This window comes from Kryptolebias marmoratus, linkage group LG6 (genome assembly GCF_001649575.2).
Source record: "Kryptolebias marmoratus isolate JLee-2015 linkage group LG6, ASM164957v2, whole genome shotgun sequence".
In the NCBI taxonomy this organism is placed as follows: Eukaryota; Metazoa; Chordata; class Actinopteri; order Cyprinodontiformes; family Rivulidae; genus Kryptolebias; species Kryptolebias marmoratus.
The window spans coordinates 27268499-27292860 of NC_051435.1; the positions used below are offsets into that span (position 1 = coordinate 27268499).

General features: G+C 39.7%; 2 protein-coding genes across 2 annotated transcripts; both read right to left on the reverse strand.

Moving 5' to 3' along the window:
- Window positions 1-4144: 4144 nt before the first annotated feature.
- On the reverse strand, window positions 4145-5289 carry LOC108247872 (trace amine-associated receptor 13c-like). The gene is made up of 2 exons (XM_017436246.3): window positions 5114-5289; window positions 4145-4966 (listed from the first exon to the last, which is right to left on the reverse strand). The coding sequence occupies exons 1-2, from the start codon at window positions 5287-5289 to the stop codon at window positions 4150-4152; spliced, it is 993 nt and encodes a 330-aa protein (XP_017291735.1). The 3' UTR covers window positions 4145-4149.
- Window positions 5290-15655: 10366 nt separating this feature from the next.
- LOC108247863 (trace amine-associated receptor 13c-like) lies at window positions 15656-16774 on the reverse strand. The gene is made up of 2 exons (XM_017436235.1): window positions 16602-16774; window positions 15656-16463 (listed from the first exon to the last, which is right to left on the reverse strand). Exons 1-2 carry the CDS (start codon window positions 16772-16774, stop codon window positions 15656-15658), a joined length of 981 nt encoding a protein of 326 aa, XP_017291724.1.
- Between the last annotated feature and the right edge of the window lie 7588 nt (window positions 16775-24362).

Here is a 24362-nt window from a genome sequence, read left to right on the forward strand (position 1 = left end):
ACATAGGAGCTTTTATTAAAGATATTGAAATACTGGACCAGAAGGAGGAGTTAGGGAAAAGCAAGGCAGTCTGGTTCCCATGAGGAGAAAATTCAACATCACTCCTATAAACAAGTTCATTCTGTGAGAAACCATGACACTTGGAATAGAAGTCAAAACATAATCAGGACTTATCAACAACATGTGTTACCCTATAATAAATTCTGCCATTACAGGTGCCACAAAGAAGAGTCCCAGCTGCCTTTCATCTCCTTATATGGCATAATCTTCTCAGCGGGCCATACCATTAGTTTGTAAGGGAAGGGGAAATTTGTTTATAACTTGTTTTCTTCTGTTTTGGGCAGCTAGTTCTGTTGTGGGCTGCTAGTTCTGTTGTAGTAGTATTTGTTTTATTTAAATTATTAGTATCTCTGACCAGTATTAAGTTTTTGTATGTTAGTTTGTTAGTAATTTACCCCTTGTGTGTCAGCAGTGGTTTCATCAGCCACTATTTAAGTTTCCCTCATGGTTTGTTTAGGAGGTCAGTTTTTGTGTTTGAGCTCTTTGTGTTGCTGCCTGGGTTGAGGTCTGTTGCGTTGACTTCTGTGTCGGGCCCAATTTATAATTTTTAACCTTTTTTATTTTTTTGAGTTTTTGTAATAAACTAATAACTTTTTTTGTAATGATTAAGTGTCTCTCTGGCTGGTCTGTGCAAATTCCTGACAGTCACAAACATATCAGATCAGGAATTTGTTAGTGTAATTTATTTAAACAACTTACACGTTTTTCCTCTGAGGTATAGCTTTAACAAAACCAATTCTCTACTTAAGTAAAGTAAATATGTTTACCCTGTCTATGAACTGTGTTCAATGAACAAAATTACCATGTTCTATTCTAAAAACGGAACATTGAAATCAGTGGCGGACGGTGCGTTTCATGGTTAGGCCTTCAGTGATGTCCAACTGAGTCAATAAATACCTTTCATTATGCCAGCCTGGAGAGTAGTTAGAAACACACTTAAGCACTACTTGGCATAAGCTATTTCAAAAAAATCTATCTTTTATTTTTAGACTGCCTTAAAGCTTCACTAGGAAATTTTTATAAAAAAATGCATTTACTACAGTTGTGAAAAAAATAGGACACCCCATTAAATAGTCAGCTCTTTATTGAGAAATGTTCACATATCAATGTCCAATCTTGTTTTTTGTTTATTTCTGGAAAAGAAAGTTATTTAATTGCAATTAAACAACAAAAAATAACATTGTTTGACCCATGAAACAAAAGTTATGAAGAAAAATGCATATTATAATGGAAGAAAAAGTTAGGACACCCTACCCTCTAAGAACTAGTGTTGGCTCCTTTGGCTGAAATAATTTCTGTCCAAAGAACATTATTCCAGAAGTCCTGGTCATTGTCTGCATTCTCTCTGGCAAACTTCAGTTTGGCCTTAATATTTTTCTTAGAGAGCAAAGGTTCCTCATTGCACACCTCCCATGAAAATTAAGCTTGTGTAGTCTCTTTCTGATAGTTGAGTCATGCACTTTCATATCAACAGTAGCAAGAGCCTGCTGTAGGTCCTGTGATGAAATTTTACGATTTTTCATGACTTCTTTTAGCAGTTTACGGTCTGCTCTGGGGGTGAACTTGCTTGGATGGCCAGACCTGGGCATGGTCACAGTTGTTTTATATGTCCTCCGCTTGTAAACAATTTTCCAGATGATGGAATGGCTGATGTCAAATTCTTTTGAGATCTTATTACATCCCTTACCAGACTCATAAGCAGCCACAATCTTCTTTCTAAAGGTCTTGGGCAGCTCTTTGGATCTCACCATAGTGCTCACTCTTACTTCAGCAGTCAGGGACATACCAAACTAAATTTCTGAGGTTTAAATAGGCCAAGCGTCATTCAAAATGCTGTGTAACGATGTTCTGGTCATGTGCACCTGATGCAATACACCTGTGTGTGATCTTAACAATTTTAAGTGGGTCAATATATAGGGGTGTCCTAATTTATTCCTCACTAGAAATTGCATTCTTTTTAAATTACATTTTACAGAAAGTTGTAAAAAGGCTTTTCTTAATTTTTAATTGTTGAGTCATATTACTTGGATCTCTCAGTACTGTTAAAATTGATATTAAATATCCACGTCCAAATATGTTAAAAAATATACAGGTTTTCATAGGGTGTCCTAATTTTTTCACATGACTGTATGCCCAGACAGTAGAATATGAAACAGATAATCTGTGAAAAAAAAATAAAAATCAAGCTCCTCTGGTTCCTCCCAGTGGTCTTACTGCCATTTGCAGAAATACGCTACCGGTCAGAAACAACCAATTAGAGCCAGGAGAAGTGTCTAAGCAGTGTGAAACAGGCTTGTGTATGTGCTGCTTACACCCTTCCCCCACACAGCGTGTACTGTCGTTCAAGCTCAAGATTGCTGGTGTGCTGCAGTTGTGCTAATGGCGGAGAAGCAACCTAACATTACAGGAAAACTGCCAATTTCTCGAGTGGCACATGCTCAGAAAACAAACACAGGTAAACAGATGACCCATGATGCAAAGCATGCGAAAAAGAAAAAAAAATTAGACAGAGCCTGAGCTGTTTATCCACTGTCAACGGTGGCCTTGCTTACTAGCCTGTGCGTTCATGACAGGCTCCTCTGTAGAGGGAGGGCTGTAGTGTAGCAGAGAGCAAGGGGGAGGGATTTGTAAGGTGGGCTTGTTAAAATTTTCAGGCTAAGTCCACGATTTTCTGAGAACTCCCTACTGCAGCTTTAAATATTTATAGATTTTTTTTCTTTTCTTATGTTTAATCATAGCATGAAATACACATTAGAATTCCCACTTGAACATTTTATAGTTTTCCATTGTGAGATTTACACATTTAAGATTTAAAGGGTCATGTTTTCCTATTTATCTTACTATTTCTTCATCTATCCATTGAAGATGAGTGGACCAACATTCCACAGGCCATAATCAACAACCTGACAAACTATTTGCATAGGAGATGTGTTGCCCTTTGTGAGGCAAATGGTGGTCACACCAGATACTGACTGATTTTCTGACCGCCCTAATAAAGTAAAGGTAAACTGCACATTTTAGAGTGGCCTTTTATTGTGGTCGGCCTAAGGCACACCTGTGCAGCAATTATCATGCTGTCTAATCAGCATCTTGATATGCCACACCTGTGAGGTGGATGGATTATCTCTGCAAAGCAGAAGTGCTCACTAACACAGACTTAAACAAACCTGTGAACAATATTTAAGAGAAAAAGGTCTATTGTGTACATAGGAAAAGTTTTAGATCTTTGAGTTCAGTTCATGAAACAGGATTAAAAAAAGGTTTTGCATTTATATTTTTGTTCAGTATAGATAAAATAAATTGCAGATATTTATAAGTAAAAAAATTTATTGTAATTTTACAGTAATGACGGAATGATTACATTTGTCTTACTAACATCATTAACAAAATCCCAGACTCTGCTAAAAGATAGGTGGGAGTGACACCTGTGTCCTAATAAGCAGTAGTTTTAATCACAATGTTTAGGTGTAACTCAATAGAACATTTTTATAAACTACATTTGCAATAAATTAAAAACATATATTTTATATAATTAGTGTAAAAACCACTGGGCTATTTTGACAAATTTTCATTTCTTTCTTCCTTTTTCAAATTTAGATTCATTAAAACAAATAGGAAAGAGTTTAGAAACAAAATGCTTTTCAAAATTTTCTTCTTTTTTTTATCATTATTCAACCATTAAAAATACTTAAATAAAACATTTTTATATATCATAGGAACTTGGAAGTGTTATAAAAGGCTGTCTGGCATTTTCTTTTGTTGAAATCCTAAATGTAGCAGAGACATCAAATTTTCAGATAAATCTTTGTCTTTGCTTGAGAGGGACATACTTGTTTAAGAGCTCACATCCTAAACTGCAGCTGTTGATAAAGGTCTGTACAGTCTTTAACTCACAGAAATGATCTCATATTTCCAAAGCATATGATAAATAAGCTATTGAATCTTGTGTTATAACAATACAATAACATAACAAAACATCACAAAACAAAACAATTAAATACATAAAATTAATGCATTTCTTGTAAAACATAAAATTTGAGATACAATTTATATGTTAATTTCAGCATTGTTTAGGTGAGTGAATAGTTTCTACAGTATGTTGACATCACAGGAGCCAGGCTGCAGTATCTGCAGAGTCACAATGAGTTTAACAGCTTTTCTAAACCAGGGATAAAACAGGGCATAGATCACAGGGTTTAAACAGGAATTAAAATAATAAAGAAAAAACAAAAAGGATGCATATGATGTACTGGTTAAATTAACCTCAACAAGAGAATAACAGTAATATGGGCAGTAACACATTAGATATACAACAATAAGAACACCAAGAGTTCTGGCTGCTTTCAACTCAGATTTCTTTGTTTTTAGGTTAACTGAATGCTGAAGTGTGACAGCTGTAACATGAGAGCGCATGGCACGAGCCTGAGACACAGCCACCACAAATACTCTCATATACAGAACAACGATGACTGTGACTGGTATAATGAAGTTCAAAATAAGGTCAATAGTACCAGTAATATAGTTTATGAAAACTACACATTCCCCCAAGCAGGAATTATTCCTGCCTGGTCGAATCAGCTCATCTTTCATAAAGAAAATGCTATAGAAACCATACCAGAGCCATGACAGACAAACCCAACGTTTCACTCTTCCTCTGGAGATTCTGGTGGGATAATGCAGGGGGTCACAAATAGCAACATAGCGGTCAAATGATATGAGAAAAATGTTTCCAACCGAAGCTGAAGGGATGTGCCAGCTCAGATAACAAAAGGCAGCACACATAATATCCCCAAGAAACCAGCAGGTTGTGTTTTTAAAGATTTCTAATGGCATCAGCAGGAGACCAACAAGAAAGTCTGAGACAGCCAGAGACAGGAGGAGGATGTTAGTGGAGGTGTGGAGCTGCCTGGACAAAAACAGAAAAAAGAAAAACATTGATTTGAACATTAATTCTATCATCATATCAGTGTTCAAGATTCAATGCCAGCATGTAAATATCTAGTCAAATTTGTAATTTTTTCAATGCATGCTGCCCTGAAAATTTAATATTTGCCTGAAGTGTGAAACTGAGATGATAATAAGCAGGTTTAAAGTTGCAGTGATCAAAGAGATGAAGGACTGCATTATGTTCCAGAGCACAACTTCAGACCAGTGAAGATTCGGCTTCCTGCAGGAGCTGTTGAGGAGATGTGGAAAACAGAGTTCTTCTCTGCCATTGATTTCCATCATCAGACAGTTGCACCTCCCTGACCAGATCTTGAATCTAATTTATTTTTTCCCCACAACCCTCCATCTCTTCCTTTGAGTCTCTATGGATTACTGTTGACACTCCAGGCTTTTCTTTTTCTTCTCTCAGGTTTCTTAGTTTCTTTTTTATACTCTGGTTATTCTAAAGTTTGTCAAATATAAATTGTAGAAATAAATGTTGTCAAATGTTTTGAAACTAAGAAATTGGACATATTTAAACAATCAAATAAATAAAGCAAAAACAAAAAGTTTATTACTGTGAAACATCCCCTCATCTTTTAACAACACTTTGTAAAAGTTTAAGAACTGAAGAGATCAGTTGCTGGAGTTTTTGGAGGATAATGTTGTCTGATGTAGGATTTGAGCTGCTCAGCAGTCCTGAGTCATGTTTGTCACGGTCCAGTTATGGTCAACTTAACTACATAACATGATCTGGCTGGAAGAATTGACTCTGCCACAGCTCATCGCCCAGACCCCAGTTGTTAAAACTATTCAAAACAGCTCATATTTTTAACATTTTTTTACCTGTTTTTATTCTCTCTGCTCCTAGTGGAAGGCGGACGTGTTTCTTTTCTCTCCGTCTCTCTGTCTCCCCAGATTTTATGTAAACAAGATGCTCTGCCCCCCCTCCCGCCTAAGGACATTCGTGGATCTGCTATGGGCTGGCTGATAAACATTCCATCACATTATCAAAGACAATGGCCTCTGTGACGTAATTCATGGACTTATCTGCAAACACACAGACACACACACACACACATACAACATGCACCACACTGTCTCTACACACATATACTCATTTTCCACCCTCTCTGCCTCATCTTTCTTACTCCACTCCCTCCCTCCCCTCCCTTAGTTAGTAATTCTAATGTTGGCTGTGTAGGGGACATTTTTAGCTTTCCTTTACATTTAGTTTAGTTCCTGTTCATTTAGTTAAGTTTAGTTTATCTTAGCTCATATTTTAGATATTGTTAGATTCCTAATTTGTCATAAGGCCAAGGGTTTTTGTCCAGAGAGCGAAATCAAAACCACACACGAAGACGCGGATAAAGGTAAGTGCGTTTATTTACAGGTGCGACTATGTACAGCGATCGTTTCCAGAAGGAGTCTGCAAGAGAAGGAGAACCGGGTGAGTCTCGGGTACAGTTCTGATTTCCAAGGTGGTTGCGAAGGTTACAATGTCTCTTTGTTTGCTTACAGGTCCTAGCGGGAGATTGCGGTGTCGAGGAGGTTCCAGTGGTTTCCAAAGAGGAGCCAGGTAGCAGCGAAGTAAGTATCCGTGAGTATCCAGGTAAGTGGTTCTTCCGACCCGTAGTTGTGGCGTGGAAAAACCTGAATAGTAGGCACAAACGGAGAACATGAGAAACTTAAGAGCATCAGTTAGGTTAGACACTGTGGCGGAGAATCTAACCCAGAAGGTTTGATGCTCCAGCGAAAATCTGATCCCAGCCTGCTGCTTAAGTACCAGCTGATCTCATCAGTGGAAACTGGAACACCCGTGGAGGAATGATTAGTGGCACTGCCCAGAAGGCGGAGCCAACCCCAGATCCTCACATAATTGTTCTTTGGTTCAGCTTTAACTTTATTGTGATTTTGGTTTAGTTATCTTAATAATTCTTATGTTGGCTGTTAGCGGGCCTTTTGGTACTAGTCATGTTGTACCCTTAGCTTAGCATTGTCATGTTTCATCTTATGTTAGCTTATTTAGCCTTCCTATACATTTAGTTTAGTCAATTTTATCTTAGCTCTGTCATAAAGTGGGGTAAAGGAGGTGAACCCAGTATGCAGACTCATGATGAAAAAAATAAACTAATTTATTTAGGGAACGAAAACAAAGAGCTGACGGGGCAGCAAAACATAAACTGAATACAAAAACACTAACTTAAACACTCATAAACAGACCTGAGACGAGACGAAAACCAAGCAGAGCATGGGGGGCGACGAGGCACAAACAACCAGAAGGACAGCACATCGGGGAGGCAAGGATACAACAATGAACCAGCAGAGAGGTAGAGAATGTGACCGGGTTTTAAACACAGAGGGTAACAAGGTAACTGAGCGCAGGTGAGCGATGACAATGGCAGGCAGGCAGGTGGAGATGGGCGTGGCAGGATAATGAGAGATAGACTAAGGAGAAGTGAATGATGGCTGAGGCACAGGGAACAAAGACACAAGGAAGAAGATAACTGAATAAAATAAGCAATTAACTCAAACTGAAACATGAAGACAAACTGAATACAAAAACCCAGATCCTAACAAGCTCATATTTTGACTGTCTTAGGCTAATTGTTGTTTAGTTCAGCTTTAACTTTTATTTAGATTATTTTAGCTACTATTTGACTGTTTTAGCTCATGTTTAGATATGTTTAGTTTCATGGTTTCATTTAGATTATCCTTTATTTCATTTAGATTATGCATGATTGATCTGTATTTGATTCTGATGTTTCTATGATGTTTGCTGTATCTCTGTATTTGATTATATATGTTTAACTATGTACCTGCTGTATTTGATTCTGTTCTTGTTTCTGATGTAAAGTGCTTTAGATTGCCTTGCTGCTGAAAAGTGCTATATAAATAAATTTCACTTCACTTCACTTAACTGTGCGCTGACTCCTGCGGATTGCCTTTGCAGTGCGGACACCATAGCCTGTGAATACAACATTGCCTTTAGGATCATATGCATAAGTGGGAGAGGTCATTTATTAAAATGTTACTGCTGAAATGCACAAAGTGGCGCAGTTCATTGCTCACCTAATGGTAATGGTGCCATGTATTGTCCAAAACAGTTTTTTAAGGTGAATTTAGTCACTGGCATTAGTTGGTTTACTGCCAATCACATGCATATGGTGCATAGAAAATGTTGAGCCACAATTCTCGCAGCACCTATGTTTCTTGACGGCAACATGAGTGACACAAGTCTCCTTCCATCCTTGTTAGACTGTCAGTCATGATTCCACGCTCCTCTGAGCTGAAACCATGCCCCTGTGGAAATGTTTATCACCATTTTATATTTAGCCACCATTTTAAAAGTTTTAACAAGGAGTTGTTTAGTTTATCTGGAAAGAGAGAGATAGTTGGTGAACACCCTGGAATGTGAGCAACGGATGTGCCAGAAAGGAAGGGGGAAGGAGAGACCTTTGACTTCTAGATAAGGAAGGCAGTGACCCACCATCTGGAGGAGGGGGAGACTGAAGCATAAAAACCAGAGAACATCCTTTGTTTCCTCAGACAATCCTGGGGTGATGGCTTGACTAGTTTCAAGATGATCTGTCTCATTCCCATTGATTGTCTCCCAGATGCATCTGGTTTTATTATTGTATGAATGTTGACTAAGGGTGTTTGAATAAATGTGTTAAACTTTAAGGTAACGTCTCCAGGTCTTTCCCAACAACCAACTCGAGGAGAGAAAGGTAGTATATATCTCGACACCCCCTACGCAAAATCAAGGTCAAAAGTCTGCAACTGAAAAAAAACTGATCTGAAAGTAAAAAATTAGACCTGAAATTGGAGAAAAAATTTGAAGCTGAAACAAAATAAGTTTGATCCTAAAAACATAAAAATTGAATTGGAAAAAAAAGGCCTCAAATATCAAAATATGGAAACGTGTAAAATAAAAATAATAATTTATTCAAAATATTTCCAGAATTAAATCAATATTTTATTTAAACTGAAAAAAATTGGCACACTATTTTTTAGTTTGAATATCATTGAATCAGTCAATCAAGTAACTTTATTTTTATAGCACATTTTAAAAACCACAGGGGTAACCAAAGTGCTGTACAATAGATAAAAACAGTAAGAAGGACAGAAAAAAATTAAAATAAGGTGTTTTAAGGTGCCAAGCAAGACAAGAATCACGGTGTGTTAAAAGCCAAAGAATAAAAGTGTGTTTTTAAAAGAGATTTAAAAACAGGAAGAGAGGAGGCCTGTCTGACACTCGAGGGTAAGTTGTTCCAGAGCTTGGGAGCAGCAACAGCAAATGCTCTGTCACCTCGAAGCTTCAGCCTAGTTTTTGGGACTGTCAGCAGTAACTGATCAGCTGATCTTAGGGATCGGGGCGGGCAGGAAGGCTGAAGCAGCTCAGATAGATATGGTGGGGCCAGTTGTTTAAGCATTTAAAAACAAATAACAGGAGCTTAAAATTAATTCTGTAGTGCACAGGGAGCCAATGAAGGGAGGCCAAGATGGGATTAATGTGCTCACGCCTATGGGCCCAAGTTAACAAACAAGCAGCAGAGTTCTGCACAAGCTGCAGACGGGCAAGAGAGGTCTGGCTAATGCCTACATACAGTGCATTACAATAATCAAGACGAGCTGTAATAAAAGCGTGGATTAATTTCTCAAGGTCAGATCTTGTTAGGATTGACGAAGCTGATAAAAACTTTTCTAACAACACTGCTGATGTCAGGCTGGATGGAAACAGAAGCGAACCCAGAGTGCAGACTCATTCTTCAAAAACAAAACTAATTTATTAAATAAAGAAAATAAATAAAAACAAACTGCTGACGTGGCAGCAAACTAAACTTAACAAAAATCCAAAGCAGAAAACAAACCAAACTGAAATAATAACTCAAAACTCAAATCCTCACACCTGATCTATTTTTCAAATTTAAATCAGAGTCAAACTTCACCCCCAGATTGGTGACACAGTCCTTGAGATAAAATGACAGTGAGCCAAGATCTACACTGGGAGAAGGAACAGCAACTTGGTCTAAACAACATAACTTCTGTCTTGTTCTCATTTAGACTAAGGAAATTAAGAGAAAACCATGCTTTAATATCATTAAGACAGTGTGTAAGTTGCTGGACTGTATTATTTTGTGACAAGGGAAAATGGATCTGGCAATTATCAGCATAGCAGTGGAACGAAATGCCATGTTTCCTAAAAACAAAGCCAAGGGGGAAAAGGTAGAGAGCAAATAAAAGAGGGCCAAGGATTGAGCCCTGGGGAACCCCATATGGAACAGGAGCTGTGGAAGACACAAAATTGGTCATTTTTACACAGAAACTCCTACTTAGTTAGGTAGGACCGGAACTTATTGAGGGTGACACCCTTAATGCCCACACAGTGCTCAAGACAAGATATTAAGATATTGTGATCGACAGTGTCAAATGCAGCAGACAAATCTAATAGCACTAAAACAACAAACTTTCCAGAGTCTCTTGACAAGAATATAGCATTAGAAACCCTCAGAAGTGCACACTCTGTACTGTGGAAGGCTTTGAACCCAGACTGAAACAGCTCAGTGATACCATTGTCCTCTAAAAATGGTAACAAATGGTTGTAAACAACCTTCTCTAGTATTTTAAAAATAAATAGGAAATTAGAAATAGGCCTGAAATTGCAGCAGACAGAGGGGTCAAGGCTTGTTTTTTTAAACTAGAGGATGTACAAATGCATGCTTAAAAACCCCAGGTACTATACCTGAAGAAAGACTGCTATTGATAATCTGAAGCACACTTGGTCCACCAGTAGCAAGTACCTCTTTAAACAAGCGAGGTGGGATAGAATCTGCAGGGGAGCCAGAGGGCCTCATGTGGCCAACTGTGTCCTCAAGAAAAGAGAAAGACACCGGCTCAAACTGATCAAAAATAGATGAGTAGTGCAAACGGATAGAAGGGTCGTAGGAAGGCTGAGAAATACAAGCTCTAGTTTACACAATTTTATCAGTGAAGAAGTGAAGGAAACTTTCACAGATTTCGGTGGAGGAGTCAAAGCCAACAAACTTGGGAGCATGGAGAACAGTATCTATGGTTTTGAACAGAACACTGGGATTATTACAATTGGAAGCAATTATATATTATTATTATATATATATATATATAATATATATATATAATATATTATATATATTATTATATATAATAATAATTATATATTATTATTTTTCTCAGCTATTAAAGTCCTCTGATACTGCAGCAGGTTCTCTTTGAGAATACCACGAGAAACATGTAGCCTGTCCTTTTTCCAGCTGCGCTCCGCTATCCTGCACTCACACCTGGCAGCGCGAGTGATGTCATTCAGCCAGGGCTCGGGTGCAGGTTTGATGCTCCAGGTCTTCAATGGAGCAATCTTGTCCAGTGTTTGTAAACAAACAGAGTGGAAGCCGGAAACCAGTTCATCAAGATTTAATCAAAGAGAGTCTTTAGAGTTATCCTCGCAGAGACACAGGAAAGTAGAGGAAAATTGGGCTGGAGAGGAGGAGTTAAACATGCGACAGCGCTGAGGAAGAGCGCGCAGTTTAACCGGACAGTGAGTGGGAACGTCAAATAAAATCAGCATATGATCTGAGAAAACAGCGCCACATATGTCCAAATTAGAAAGATCCAGACCGAACGACAGAACCAAGTCGAGTGTGTGTCCGAGTATGTGAGTAGGACCAGACACAGACTGCACAAAGTTAAGAGTCAATTACATTTAAAAAACTCCTAGACATCGGCTCTTCTGGGCATCAAGTGTGAATATTAAAATCACTGAGGATAAGAACATGATCGTACTTGGGCATAATTTCAGCCAAAAATTCTGAAAAATCACTTATAAAGTCCTTATTGTACTTGGGTGGCCGATAAATGACGGCACACAAGACAATGTGAGAACGACCAATTTCAAAAGAACAATGTTCAAAGCTTGTAAAGGAGGATTGCAGGCAGATCTGCTGGTATTAAATTCGCTTTAAAAACAACCGCTATTCCTCCTCCTTTTCGACAGGCGCAGGGAATTAAAATAGCAGCAATCCGGTGGTGACAGTTCAATAAGAGAGGAAGGCTCACCAGTACTCAGCCATGTCTCAGTTACACAGAGAAAATCCAGATCACGGGAAATGAAGAAATCCCTCAAGATGAAAGTTTTATTTCCCAGTGATCTTGCGTTAAAGCTGAACCGGCAGGGGGCTGGCGCATCTGAAGCGGTGGCTGTCTGTGGGGCCCAACGCAGGGCTCGTAGATGGCAGGGACTTACACCACGCCAGTGGGGACGGGGAGAGCAGGGGCCGTGGAGGCGGATTACATCATCCGAACCAATGACATATACCAGCCCGCTATCAGCAGGGTCCAGCGATCGCGGGTAAAAAACAGAGTCCAGGTACCACGCCATTTTTCCTCCATGAAGCCGTGGAAGATTGTGCCAAGAGATCCTTAAAATTTAACAGTCGGCCACTGCATTTACCCCAGCGGTGCCAGTGTTTAGGCCGAGGTAGTGGAGCAAGGGTGTGGCAATGATGAGCAGGTAACCGGCCGGGGAAGAGAAACGGCTGAAACGCTGGATGAGCACCGTAATCATGGTCAATTTTTACTAGATCCTTGGCAAAAAGGCGAAGATGCAACAATGTTTGGCAATCATACACGAGCAGTGAACTGGCATTAGGTAAAATAAACAAAAACAGCAAACACACAAACAGCATTGACAGCAAGAGACGGCAGGCCACACACACTGGCGTCATCTTGTGATGATTGAATTTTTCAAGTTTTGGACAAAAATTAAAGCTTTCAATTTCAAGTTTTAGTTTTTCGATTCAAATGTCATTTTTCAAATTAACAAAACATTTGGCCCCAATTTAGCTCCACAGTTCAGCACCTGGACTCGTTTTCTACAAAGCCATGCTGTTGTAATGGATACAGTACGATATATAGCTTTGTTTTGCTGAAATATGCAACGCCTTCCCTGAAATTATGTCATCTGTGTGAGCATATATTGTTCTAAAATCTATATATACTGTTTTGCATTAATGGTTTTATTCCAGATGTGTAAGCTGTACATACCATGGGCACTAATGCAGCCCCATATCATCAGAGAGGTAGGCCTTTGAATTATGTGCTGACAACAGACTAGATGGTCCCTCATTTTGTCTGACCAGAGAACAGTTTTTAACTTTGCTTCAGTATATTTTGATTATGCTTTAGCCCAAAGAAAACTGCAATGTTTCTGGGCAGTGCTCACATATAGCTTTTTCTTTGATTGATACATTTTTAACAAGCATTTGTGAATTGCACAGCAAACTGTCTTTACAGACAGTGATATGTGGAAGTGTTCCTGAGCCTATGCAGTGATGTCCATAACCAAATCAGACCTATTTTTTTATCTAGTGTCGCCTCAGGGCCTGAAAATCATGTGGGGGAAAATGCAGTTTACCAAGTGTGGAAGAGAACTGCAGAGTTTAACTGTCGGCCAGGATTGTGTGTTAAGAGTGTTAAGTTGTTCTTGCCAAGAACTTCTCAGAATAATTTGTTTGTGAGTGATAAGACAATTCCTGGAAAACGGTGTGTTTGCTCTGGGATTTCCTGTGAGTGTCGTAAGAGTTATGTAAACTTCTGACCAATCACAAACTAGTCAAAAGTATGCAATAAACACTGATGTATTCTGTCTGTTTAAATACGCCTGGTCTCAAATATGTTTCGGGATCTTTTGTGGAATTTCTGATGATGATAAGATGTGACAATTAAAAGGATCCCCCGTGTTCTGGCAAAAAGAAAGAAATAGTTGCACTCATTCATTTCTGTGTAAGAGCTGCCTTTTAATCCTACAATTACAGGCATCCAATAATGACTTTCGACCTTGTCTTTTGCCCACAAAGATTTCCTTAAATTAATGAAATCTTTTTTATGATATTTTGAGCTATAGATGATAGGATAAGTTTTCCAAATTTTTTATTTAGTGCCATTATTCTGAAATTGTTCTACTATTTCTAAATACAGTTTCATTTTCTCTCTGATAAACCTTTGGCCAGAACCAACACCTTATGTTAAGCACAATAGTGGAAGGGTGATGATTTGCATTTTTTTTTTCAGTCACAGGAGCTGGGCACCTTGTTGTCATTAGATTGACCATAAACTCCTCTGAAGACCAAAGATTTCCAGAGTCAAATGTGAGGCCATCTGTCCGACAGCTAAAGTGGGCCAAAGTGGGTCATGATGCAACAGAACAATGATTGCAAACAAAGCAGAAAATGTACAACAGAATTGTTGAAAAATGAAAGAATCAAGTTGTTGCAACGACCCAGTCAAAGCCAAAACCTCAACCTGAAAAAAATGGTGTGATGGGATGTTAAAAACACTGTACATAAAAAAGCCTGCAAAGCTCGATGAATTGAAGCAACATTGTTAATTAGATTGATCAAAAATTATTCCTCAATCATGTGAGAGAATGATAAAGTCACACAAAAAAGACTACAAGTTTCTGCTGCTAAAGTATGTTCTACAAGGCATTGAATGATCGGGTGCAGGTAGTTTTGCACACACATGCATCGTCGTATCACCCCTCCAGAACACTCAGGTTTTCTGGTCTACTTTGTATCCCCAGAACCAAAACTAAACATGGAGAAGCAGCTTTAAGTTTCTATGCACCATCAATCTGGAACAAACTCCCAGACCCAGAAAACTGCAAAACAGCCGAAACACTAAATTCCTTTCAATCAAGGCTGAAAACTTACCTGTTTAGAGCTGCCTTTGATTAGTAGTCTGCAAACACATTCAGGTGTAAAGCTGCTCTGAACAAAATATCTTAGTACATATTGACCATCTTCTTATGATTACCAAGTGTATCTGCTCTCTGATTTTTATTTTTGGATGATTGTAATGATGTTTTTGATGATTGTAATGATATTTTTTGATGATTGTAATGTAATTCTCCTGATGTTTTTATTATGTAAAGCACTTTGAATGCCTTGCTGCTGAAATGTGTTATACAAATAAATCTTTACTTTACTTTACTTACACACAGCTTTTCCTTTTTGGCTTTGTGTTTGTCTAATAAATAATGACATAACAAACTCTAATTTCTTTTTGTATTTCTTTTTTGTACACAGGAGGTTAGAGTTGAAAAAAAATATCACATGGTAAAGGCCAGATAATTTTTGAATATGTCAAGATGATAAAAAAATTAAATAAAAAATTAGCTTAAGCTAATGCTATAGCCCTCTAAACTATATTTTATCATGCTTGACAAAAAAAAAAAAAGTATGTTTGACTTTGGTGAAATAAATTAAATTATTAATAGGTTTCAACAATAAAAACAATACAATCATTAATCTGTGTTTGTAAAACTATTTCTAAGTAAAACCTTAATAAGTTGTGTGCTAGAGACAGTGTAGACCAAATATAAAGTTTGTTAAGATCTCCTAAATGAGACCTTTCTTCAGATAAACAGTTATACAGCTGTATACATTAACTACTTTTCATTATCATGTGTTGGGATTTTCAGCTGATATAATTATGACAAACTCAGTTGCTTTTTGCAATTGGATCTTTCCACATTCACACATTACATTATTGTTTTTTGATACTTTTAACTAAACTAAGATATGTCAGCTCATATGTGCAGAGTATGTGTCTTTTGACTCATTCAACAGCATCTCTACAGTATATTGGCCTCACGGGAGCCAGGTTGCAGTATCTGCAAAGTGAGAATGAGTTTAACAGCTTTTCTGAACCAAGGGTAAAAGAGGGCATAGATCAGAGGGTTTAGACAGGAGTTGAAATAAAACAGAAAGACCAAAAATGGAGCATATGAAGTACTGGTCACTTTAACTTGTACAAGAGAGTAACAGTAATAAGGACAGAAACATATTAGATATACAATAACAAGAATACCAAGCGTTCTGGCTGCTTTTAACTCTGATTTCTTTTTAAAATTTACTGAATGGTTAGATTTGACAGCTGCTATGTGAGAGTGCATGGTACGAGCCTGAGACACAGCCACTACAAATACTCTTAAATACAGAAACACAATGACTGTAATAGGGACAATAAAGTTCAGAGTGAAATCAACTAATTGTGCAAGATAATGTGTAACAAATGCACATTGGCCAATACAGGAGTTACTCCTGCCTGGTTGAAATAATTCATCTTTGAAAAATAAAATCCTGTAAAAAGCATTGCTGATCCAACACAGACAAACACAACATTTGACTTTTGTCATAGTGATTTTGACAGGGTAATGTAGAGGATGACAAATAGCCACATAGCGGTCAGCTGATATGAGAACAATAGTTCCAATTGAAGCTGAAACAATGTGAGCAATCAGAAAACCATATAAAAAGCACATAATATTCCCCCAGCAGGTGATTTTTTTATATATTTCTAAAGGCATCAATAAGAGACCTACAAGAAAGTCCGAGACAGCCAGAGAGAGGAGGAGGATGTTAGTGGGTGTGTGGAGTTGCCTGCAAGGAGACAGAAGTATTAGGATCACGTGATAACAAAATATCAACTAAAAAAACAAATAAAGGTTGTCAAAAATTGTAAAGTGTTAGCATTCCTGAAACCTAAACTATTGGGTTTGAAGTAAATTCAATCTGTGCCTGAAATGGGAGACTGAGATGATTACAAGCAGATTCAGAGCTGCTGTGAAGAAAGAGACAATGGACAGTACGATGTTCAGAAGCACTACATCAGGTCCCTGAAGTGTTGGCTTTTTGCATGAGGTGTTAAGGAGTTGAGGAAAACAAAGTTCCTCTTTGTCATATAGCTCCATTATCAGACAGTAGCAGCTCTAGCAGGTCTTGAACACTTGTGTCTTTATTGCTGATTTATCTCTTCCAATTGTACATCCCCCTTTTTTGGGGGTGGGGGGAGGATAAATGTTGCTGTTGTTCCTCCCTCAACCTATACAGGACAGATAACAAGCTGGTCAGCATTAAGCTAAATTATTCCCTATTTTGGAAAGGATTAATAATGGTCGTTCTTTAGCTAACCATATTGCCTTCATGTGGTACTTAGCAGGCCTGTAAGACATATGTTCCTCCAGGAAGTTGCAATGCTGCAATCCCAACTATAACTGCAAATTCAACCAATCCTGCAAGTTTGCTCAGAGTTGCAAATTTGAACAATCACTGCAACTTTCCTGTGAAATTGACCAATGACTTTAAACCCCCGACTTGGTTTCACTTGCTGCATACTGAGCCTGCTCAGCCTGAGTAATGAAAACAGATCATGTGCCAAAACATCACATTTATCATCAACTATTATCACTTAAATCAGGGTAGTTAAAAACATGCATTTATCCTAGAGAAGTTTTATTAATTATGTTCTTTAAAAGTTGAACTATGACAGCTATAATGTGAGAGCCCATGGCACAAGCCTTTTTTTTCCAGCTCTCAGTGAAGACATGTTTTTTTTCTTCTCCCCCTGCTTTTGCTCTATGACCTGTGCTGTCTTTTCTTTTCTGGAACCTCTCTTTGTATACCTTTGGAATTGGAAATTATGGATCTGGTCAGCTGGTCTCTCAACCCAATTGATCAAATTTTCTCGTTGAGAAGACTGGGCGAAGAAGAGCCCTTTTGCCCCGAGCACACTTATCGAGCTGGACACAATGGATTCCTGGGACGATTGGAAGATTGTGTGTTTGTCTACACTGTCTGTCGAGGATGTTGAAGATGTGTACATAATGTGTACATAACTGTTGCCTTCTCCCTCCCTCTCTCCTCCAATGTCTGTTTTACTTTAGTTTAGTTGGTCTTTGGTAGTTTTAGTTGGCCTTTAGAACTTTTAGTTGGCCTTTTTGGTACTTTTAGTTGGTCTTTAGTACTTGTAGTTACCCTTTTCGGTACTTGTAGTTATCCTTAGTACTTTTAGTTAGCCTTTAGTGCTTTTAGTTGGCCTTTTTGGTACTTATTGTTCTGTTTTTAGTTGTTCCTGGATTTAGTTTTTTTTTTTTTTTTTGCTCCCTGTGCCCTGTCACACCCACCTTCACCTGACCCAAGTTTATAATCATTCACCTGTGCCCACTTTTCCTAATTACCTCCTATCTTTAAAACCCGGTCATCTCCTCCACTTACTGGTCTGTTGTCGCTGTCAGGTTGGCAGGAGAGAGAGGCAAACCCAGAGCGCAGACTCATCTTCAGAAAAGAAACTAATTTATTAAAATAAAAAGAAAACCTGAAACAAAAGCTGCCGATGCAGCAAAACTAAACATAACAAAATCCAAACACAAGCAAAACATGAGGCAAGACAAGAAGCAAATGACACAGCGCATGAAGTGACAACAGACCAGCAACAATTGGAGGGGATGACCAGGTTTTAAGCACAGGAGGTAATTAGTGGAAGTAGGCACAGGTGAGAGAGAGTGAGAAGTGAATGATGACAGAGGCACAAAGACAAGACAAAACATGAAGACAACAAAAGAAACAAACCAAATACAAAAACACAAAGAAAACCTGGTTATCTGGTTATCCTCATGTCTCGCCTCTTGTGTTTGGATTTTGTTTGCGTTTTGAATTTAGTTTTGTTTTACTGCCACTTTAAATATGAGTTTGCGCATTGGGTTCGCCTCACTCTCCCCCACCCCTGAAATTTGGTACTTTCAGTTAGCATTTGGGACTTTTAGTTAGTTCAGTTTTATCTTTGTGTTATCATGATGTTATTTTAATGAATTTTTGTTTTTGTGTTTTTATGATGTAAAGCACTTTGAATTGCCTTGTTGCTGAAATGTGCAATATAAATAAATTCCACTTGACTTGAGACAGCCACCATAAACACTCCCATGTACAGAACTACAATGACAGTAACTGGGGGAACAAAATCCTGTATAAAGCACTAATTATCCAACACAGACAAACAGAAACTTTGACTTTTAATACAGTCATTTCGGTGGGATAATGCAGAAGATGACAAATAGCCATGTTAGTGGTCAATTGATATGAGAACAGTGTTCCCAATTGAAATAGTCAATGATACTAGCCACATAAATATAAATAGAGCATAGGGTATCTCCTAATACACAGCATCTATTTCTTCGACCCTTTCTTCTAAAAAGTTCTGCCGACATTGACAGGAGGCCAACAAGAAAATCTGAGACAGCCAGAGAGAGGAGGATGATGTTTATGGGTGTGTGGAGCTACCTGTAATAATGTATATTAAAAAATGTCAGTTTTCTAAAACTTAAAGCATATATGCTGCTGAGAAGGCAAATGCTGCCTGAAGTGGGAGACTGATATGATGACGAGCAGGTTGAAAGCTGCAGTGATCAAAGAGGTAAAGGACAACACAGTGTTTCACAAACACAGTTTCTAACAAACAGGGGTGGACTGGCCATCTGTGAGTTTTGGAGAATCGCAGAACTACCGATGCTCCAGGATGTACAGCGGCCACCACTCAGTCACCTTTTTTTGGGTTTCCTTTTTTCCCCTGCTAATCTACAGTTTCACGTTTTTTGAATTTACCATGGCCTAGATGACAGAATCTACACCAGCACATGCCCAGCTCTTCTTCTCTGAACAAGAAAAAGAAGAAGTCATAGTAGCAAGCAAACAAGTGTAGCAGTTGGTTTCTGTACATGGTACAGGTAGTGTAGCTCTTATCCAAAAAAAACATGGATACTAGCAATAAAAAACAGAAAGATAAAGGTAGTGCTGAGACGGTAAGGGGGAAAAAAAAATCAGTAAGTATGAAAACGAAGACAGAGAATTATTTGCTGGCTGCTGTTATAAATACAATGTTTGTGTTGTGCAGTTCAAAAAATGAAATAAAATAAAGTGGAATATAGTGCTGGGTGACATGGAAAAAATCATATATCACGATATTGTCTTGATGGGTGGAGAAGGAGGCGAACCCAGAGTGCAGACTCATGATGAAAAAGAGACTAATTTATTAAAATTAAAAGAAAACCAAAAACAAAACACTGACAAGGCAGCAAGAAGAAAACTAAATACAAAAACCAAACAGACAAGGGCAGGAGATGAGCAGAACCAGACATCAGGGAAAAAGACAAACAAACCAGCGAGTAAGTGGAGGAGATGACCGGGTTTTAAAACAGAGGGTAATTAGGTGAAGTGGGCACAGGTGAGTGATAACGAGGAGCAGGTGGAGATGGGCGCGGCAAGAAAACAAGTGACTGACTGAGGAGAGGTGAATAATGACAGGAAACAAAGACACAAGGAACAAGAACTGAACTAAGACCAGACTACCATAAATAACTGAACAAAAAAAAAAAAAAAACTCAAACTGAAACATGTAGACAATAAAAGCAATAAACTGAATACAAAAACCCAAATCCTTACAGATCCTGACTAGTTTATATCATGATAACGATATATATATCACGGTATATACCCCAAGGATGTTTGCTGAGTCCCCTCTTGTTCACCTTGCTAACCCACGACTGCGCACTGGTACTCTTCTCCAACCTGTTCATCAAGTTTGCGGATGACACGGTGGTGGGTCTCATCGGCAACAACGATGAGTCTCACTACAGGTGCGACGTCAGTCGTCTGGCCTCCTGGTGCAAGGTAAACAACCTCTCTCTGAGTGCTGAGAAGACCAAGAAGATTGTTGTGGACTTCAGGAGAACCCACAGACAGCACACTCCTCTGTTCATCAATGGCACTGCTGTGGAGCGGGTGAGCAGTACGAAGTTCCTGGGTGTGCACATCACAGAGGACCTCTCCTGGACCATCAACTCAGCAGCACTGGCCAGGAAGGCAAATCAGCGGCTTTATTTTCTGCGCAAACTAAGAAGAGTTGGTGCCCACCATAGCCACCCCAACCCCCCACCCCTCCCTCCCTGCACAAGTCACTTTCACACTAATATGTGTGTGAACATTGTGTGTGTGTTTTCTGGCTTAAACTTGGTCCCCTGGTCACTGTGGCTACTGTGTGATATCTCAGTCCATGTGGGTCAGCCTCTCCCTTCCTCAATCCACTTTCATACCAGAGCTAGATCTGAGTTGGCCACTGTCCTAAGTCCATCCAATGAACTGATTGGCCTGTGGTGACATGTTCACTCTACAGTTGCAGGGATGAGTTAATGGGTCGTCCCAAGTTGTGTCCACATGAGCATAAACTACCCCCAATAGAGGTTGCCTCTGTGTGTGAACCGTTCGTTAGACACACTGTGCTCTCTTGTCATGAAGGGTCTTTTTGCTGGTGCTGGATTTGGAGATGGCACAAGGGCATGAGGCTCAGCATGGCCTCCTGAACAGCGCATCAGTGTTCTGGTGATATCTTCCTGGGTTGTGTAATACCTGAAAGTTGTACTCAGCCAACTTCTCCAACCAGCAGGCTAATCATCCTTCAGCCTCCCTCAGCCTTGTCAACCAGGGCACTGTGCTGTGGTCGGTGCACACTGTAATTGATCTACTGAGTAGATATTGTCTGAACTTTACCACTGCCAAAAGCTCATGCCTTGTGGTACAAAAACATTGTTTGTGGGGAACAAACTTCTGTTGCCATATGCCTGGACTCTTTTCTCGCTCCCCTGTACTTGGGAGGGAACTGCCACGATCCCCCAATCACTGGCTTTGGTGTCCTGAAAGAGTTAGGCGTCTCTTCAACTCATCAAAGTTGCTTGACTTTTTTTTCTTCATCTAAAACGGGCATACTTTTTAGTCAGTTTTTGTAATGGCTTAGCAATGGTGGCTAAATCTTCACACAAAGCAGTAGTAATAGGAGGCCAGGCTAATGAACTGCTGAACCTCTGAGAGGCCTCTCTGGATCTGTGGCAACACCTTTTTGCAGAGACAATGTGACCTGAGTAGGTGACTTCCTTCTGGAACAAACAGCACTTAGACAGTTTCAGTCTCAGGTTGGCCTCACACAACTTATGGAAAAATTGATCAAGGCGCTCCAGCATTTGGCTCGACCTAGGACAATAATATCATCCAGGTACACCAAGAATGTCTCCCAGTGCAACTCCACCAGGACGCTATCCATGAGCTGTTGGAATATTGCTGGTACATTACACAGTCCAAAAGGCATAATGTTTCACTCGAACAGTCCTTTGCATGTGCAGAAGGCAGCAGCTTTCCAGGCTCTGGGTGCCAATTTCACCTGCTAATACACAATCCATGGTATCTTAAATGTGGGGCAGCAGGTAAGTGTCTTCAATTGTGTGATCATTAAGTGGTCTATAGTCTACAAATAAATGCAGAATATGATGCTTCTTTTTTTTTTTTCCTTTCGTTTTTTACACACCATTATGATAGATGCAACCCAACTGCTGTTACTAGGCTGCAAAATGCCTGCATCCAGATTCTATCACAGCAGATTATAGTTGAATATGGATAGAAACAACTGACTTACTGTTGTATCCATAGGGTTGTGTGCTGGTTGGGGGTGTGTGAGGGTTTCCTTTCCTTCTCCTTTAGGGTGTGACCGGCAGTCTCCAGCTGGTTTTAGCTGGTGATCGTCGGCTGCAATCAGGGGCCGTATTTAGAGGAGCAGCTTCCCTGAAGGAGATGCCAGAGGGACAATAAGGAGACTGCTTGAAACGTAAATAACAACAGAATCTCCTGTAGGCTATAAATTTAGTGAACAATTCTCCTGGCGCAGTTCCTTCTGTGTAGTAGTATAGTTTTCTTATTGTCAATGCCTACTGTTCAGGAGAAGAACTGCAACAGCATAAAAAACAGCACCATACCTGGTAACTGTGCTTCATCCTTATCAGAGGATCAGTTAATATTGCAGAAGAAAAAAGTAGAGCATGTTGCTTGAACACTATGCTAACAACAAGTGACTGACCAATCTGAATCATGAACTATTCTGATTTGCCACAAGGTCTTTGTGGAAAGGCCCGAGGTCCAGACAGCTTGAGTCAACACCTAATGCTGAGTCAAATCCACCCGCTTGCTTTGTGCTCAAGGTGAATCCAGCCTGTTGCTGGGAGGTCTGCGGCCCATACCTTTCACCTACTGTGAACCACCCAAGCCTCAAATTACCATGACAGACTTGTCAGACTACCAGATGAGTAAAATTTAAAATAAAAGAAAAAACAACGATGCAACTTGACTGATTGACTCGCGGCTCCAGACGGTGAATCACTGCTCCTTTAGCCAAGAGACGGCCCGAGGACCCAGCGAGGACGCAACAGGCCAAACGGAGCCCGCGTCCACGATGAGCCCTGGATCCCCTCTGTCACTCCTCTCTGAGGCTTTTAGACTGGAACCGGGAAGGGGGGGTACCCTGGCACCCCTAACTTAGCTCAGCTCGTGCCCTTATTGTGCCACCACACCAGGACTAACCAGCAGAGAGAGAAAGCACACTCAGGAACTTACCGAGGACGCAGGAAAGAACCCAGGAGTCACCGATCAGGTATACGCCTCACGGCCAAACTTTATTGAAGGTGTAAAAATTAGGTTATATCCCAGTTACAGGTTATATGATTAAAAATGGAAAACTAAAAGACAAAAATTAGAAAAATCAGTAAATCCCGTTTCTCTGCGACACTACGTCAAGACGTTATCCCCCAAGAAGGCTCCAGGCGTCTCCACCCAGGGACCCCTGGGTGGGGACCCCAAGTCCCCAAAAAATGACTTGCTTTGCTCAGACTAGCCCAAAAGACTTCCTCCCTCCTCCTGTGACAGTTTTATTAAACATCCCTTCATGATTATGCAAAACAACTTTTAGCTACCTCCTTCTTCATAACTTGAATAAAGAATGGACTTAAAACACGCCTTCTACTGATGATTATGCATAACAGGGTAAAGTTACAACACCCTCCCCATCCTTGGTACTGAGAAGGAAAAAAAGAGAAGAGTTAAGCATGAATCATACAAAAGCCCATTGATGCTGGTTTCCTCACTCCCTCTTCCTTTCCCAGGCCTGGTGTCCTTCAAGGTCTGCTTTATCTCCAGTCCATGTCTCTCATTGGACCCAATTGTTGCATCTGATTGTTTATGGCTTCTTGGCCTCCTGACCAGTTCCAGGTAGCAAAGGGAGTCTCACTGGAACCCATCCCTGCTTGCATCAGAAGGGCCATAAAAGGATATAAGGGCCCCATTACTGGAGAGTTATGGTATGTGTGTGCAGGGCTCATCAGCCCAGGTAGGTGAGGGTATGTGAGGGCCTGGCACGGCACAGTTCCATATGCAATTTCAGCGGGCTGAACAAACAGCAAGTCTTGACCATCCTCCCCAGTCACAGCAGGCTGGGTGATGTTATCTTGATATGGAGGGTTGCTCTCCCCCTCCTGACCAGATAGGGCCTAAGTTTCCTCACTGTGAGGTCTCACTGTGTCAGGTTTAAGACTCGGCTCGTTTCCACCATTTTCACTTTTCACAACGGTCTTCTGACATCATGTTCTTTTAAACATTTTAGCCCTTTTTTTGAGAACCCATCACAAAGTTTTA

Excerpts from the sequence above, each read along its gene's own strand:
- LOC108247872 (XM_017436246.3), bottom strand. The coding sequence starts at position 5,289 with ATGATGGAAATCAATGGCAGAGAAGAACTCTGTTTTCCACATCTCCTC. Across the intron at positions 4,967-5,113 it reads ATCTCAGTTTCACACTTCAG|GCAGCTCCACACCTCCACTA; the intron begins GCAAATATTAAA and ends GTTTTTGTCCAG.
- LOC108247863 (XM_017436235.1), bottom strand. The coding sequence starts at position 16,774 with ATGGAGCTATATGACAAAGAGGAACTTTGTTTTCCTCAACTCCTTAAC. Across the intron at positions 16,464-16,601 it reads ATCTCAGTCTCCCATTTCAG|GCAACTCCACACACCCACTA; the intron begins GCACAGATTGAA and ends GTCTCCTTGCAG.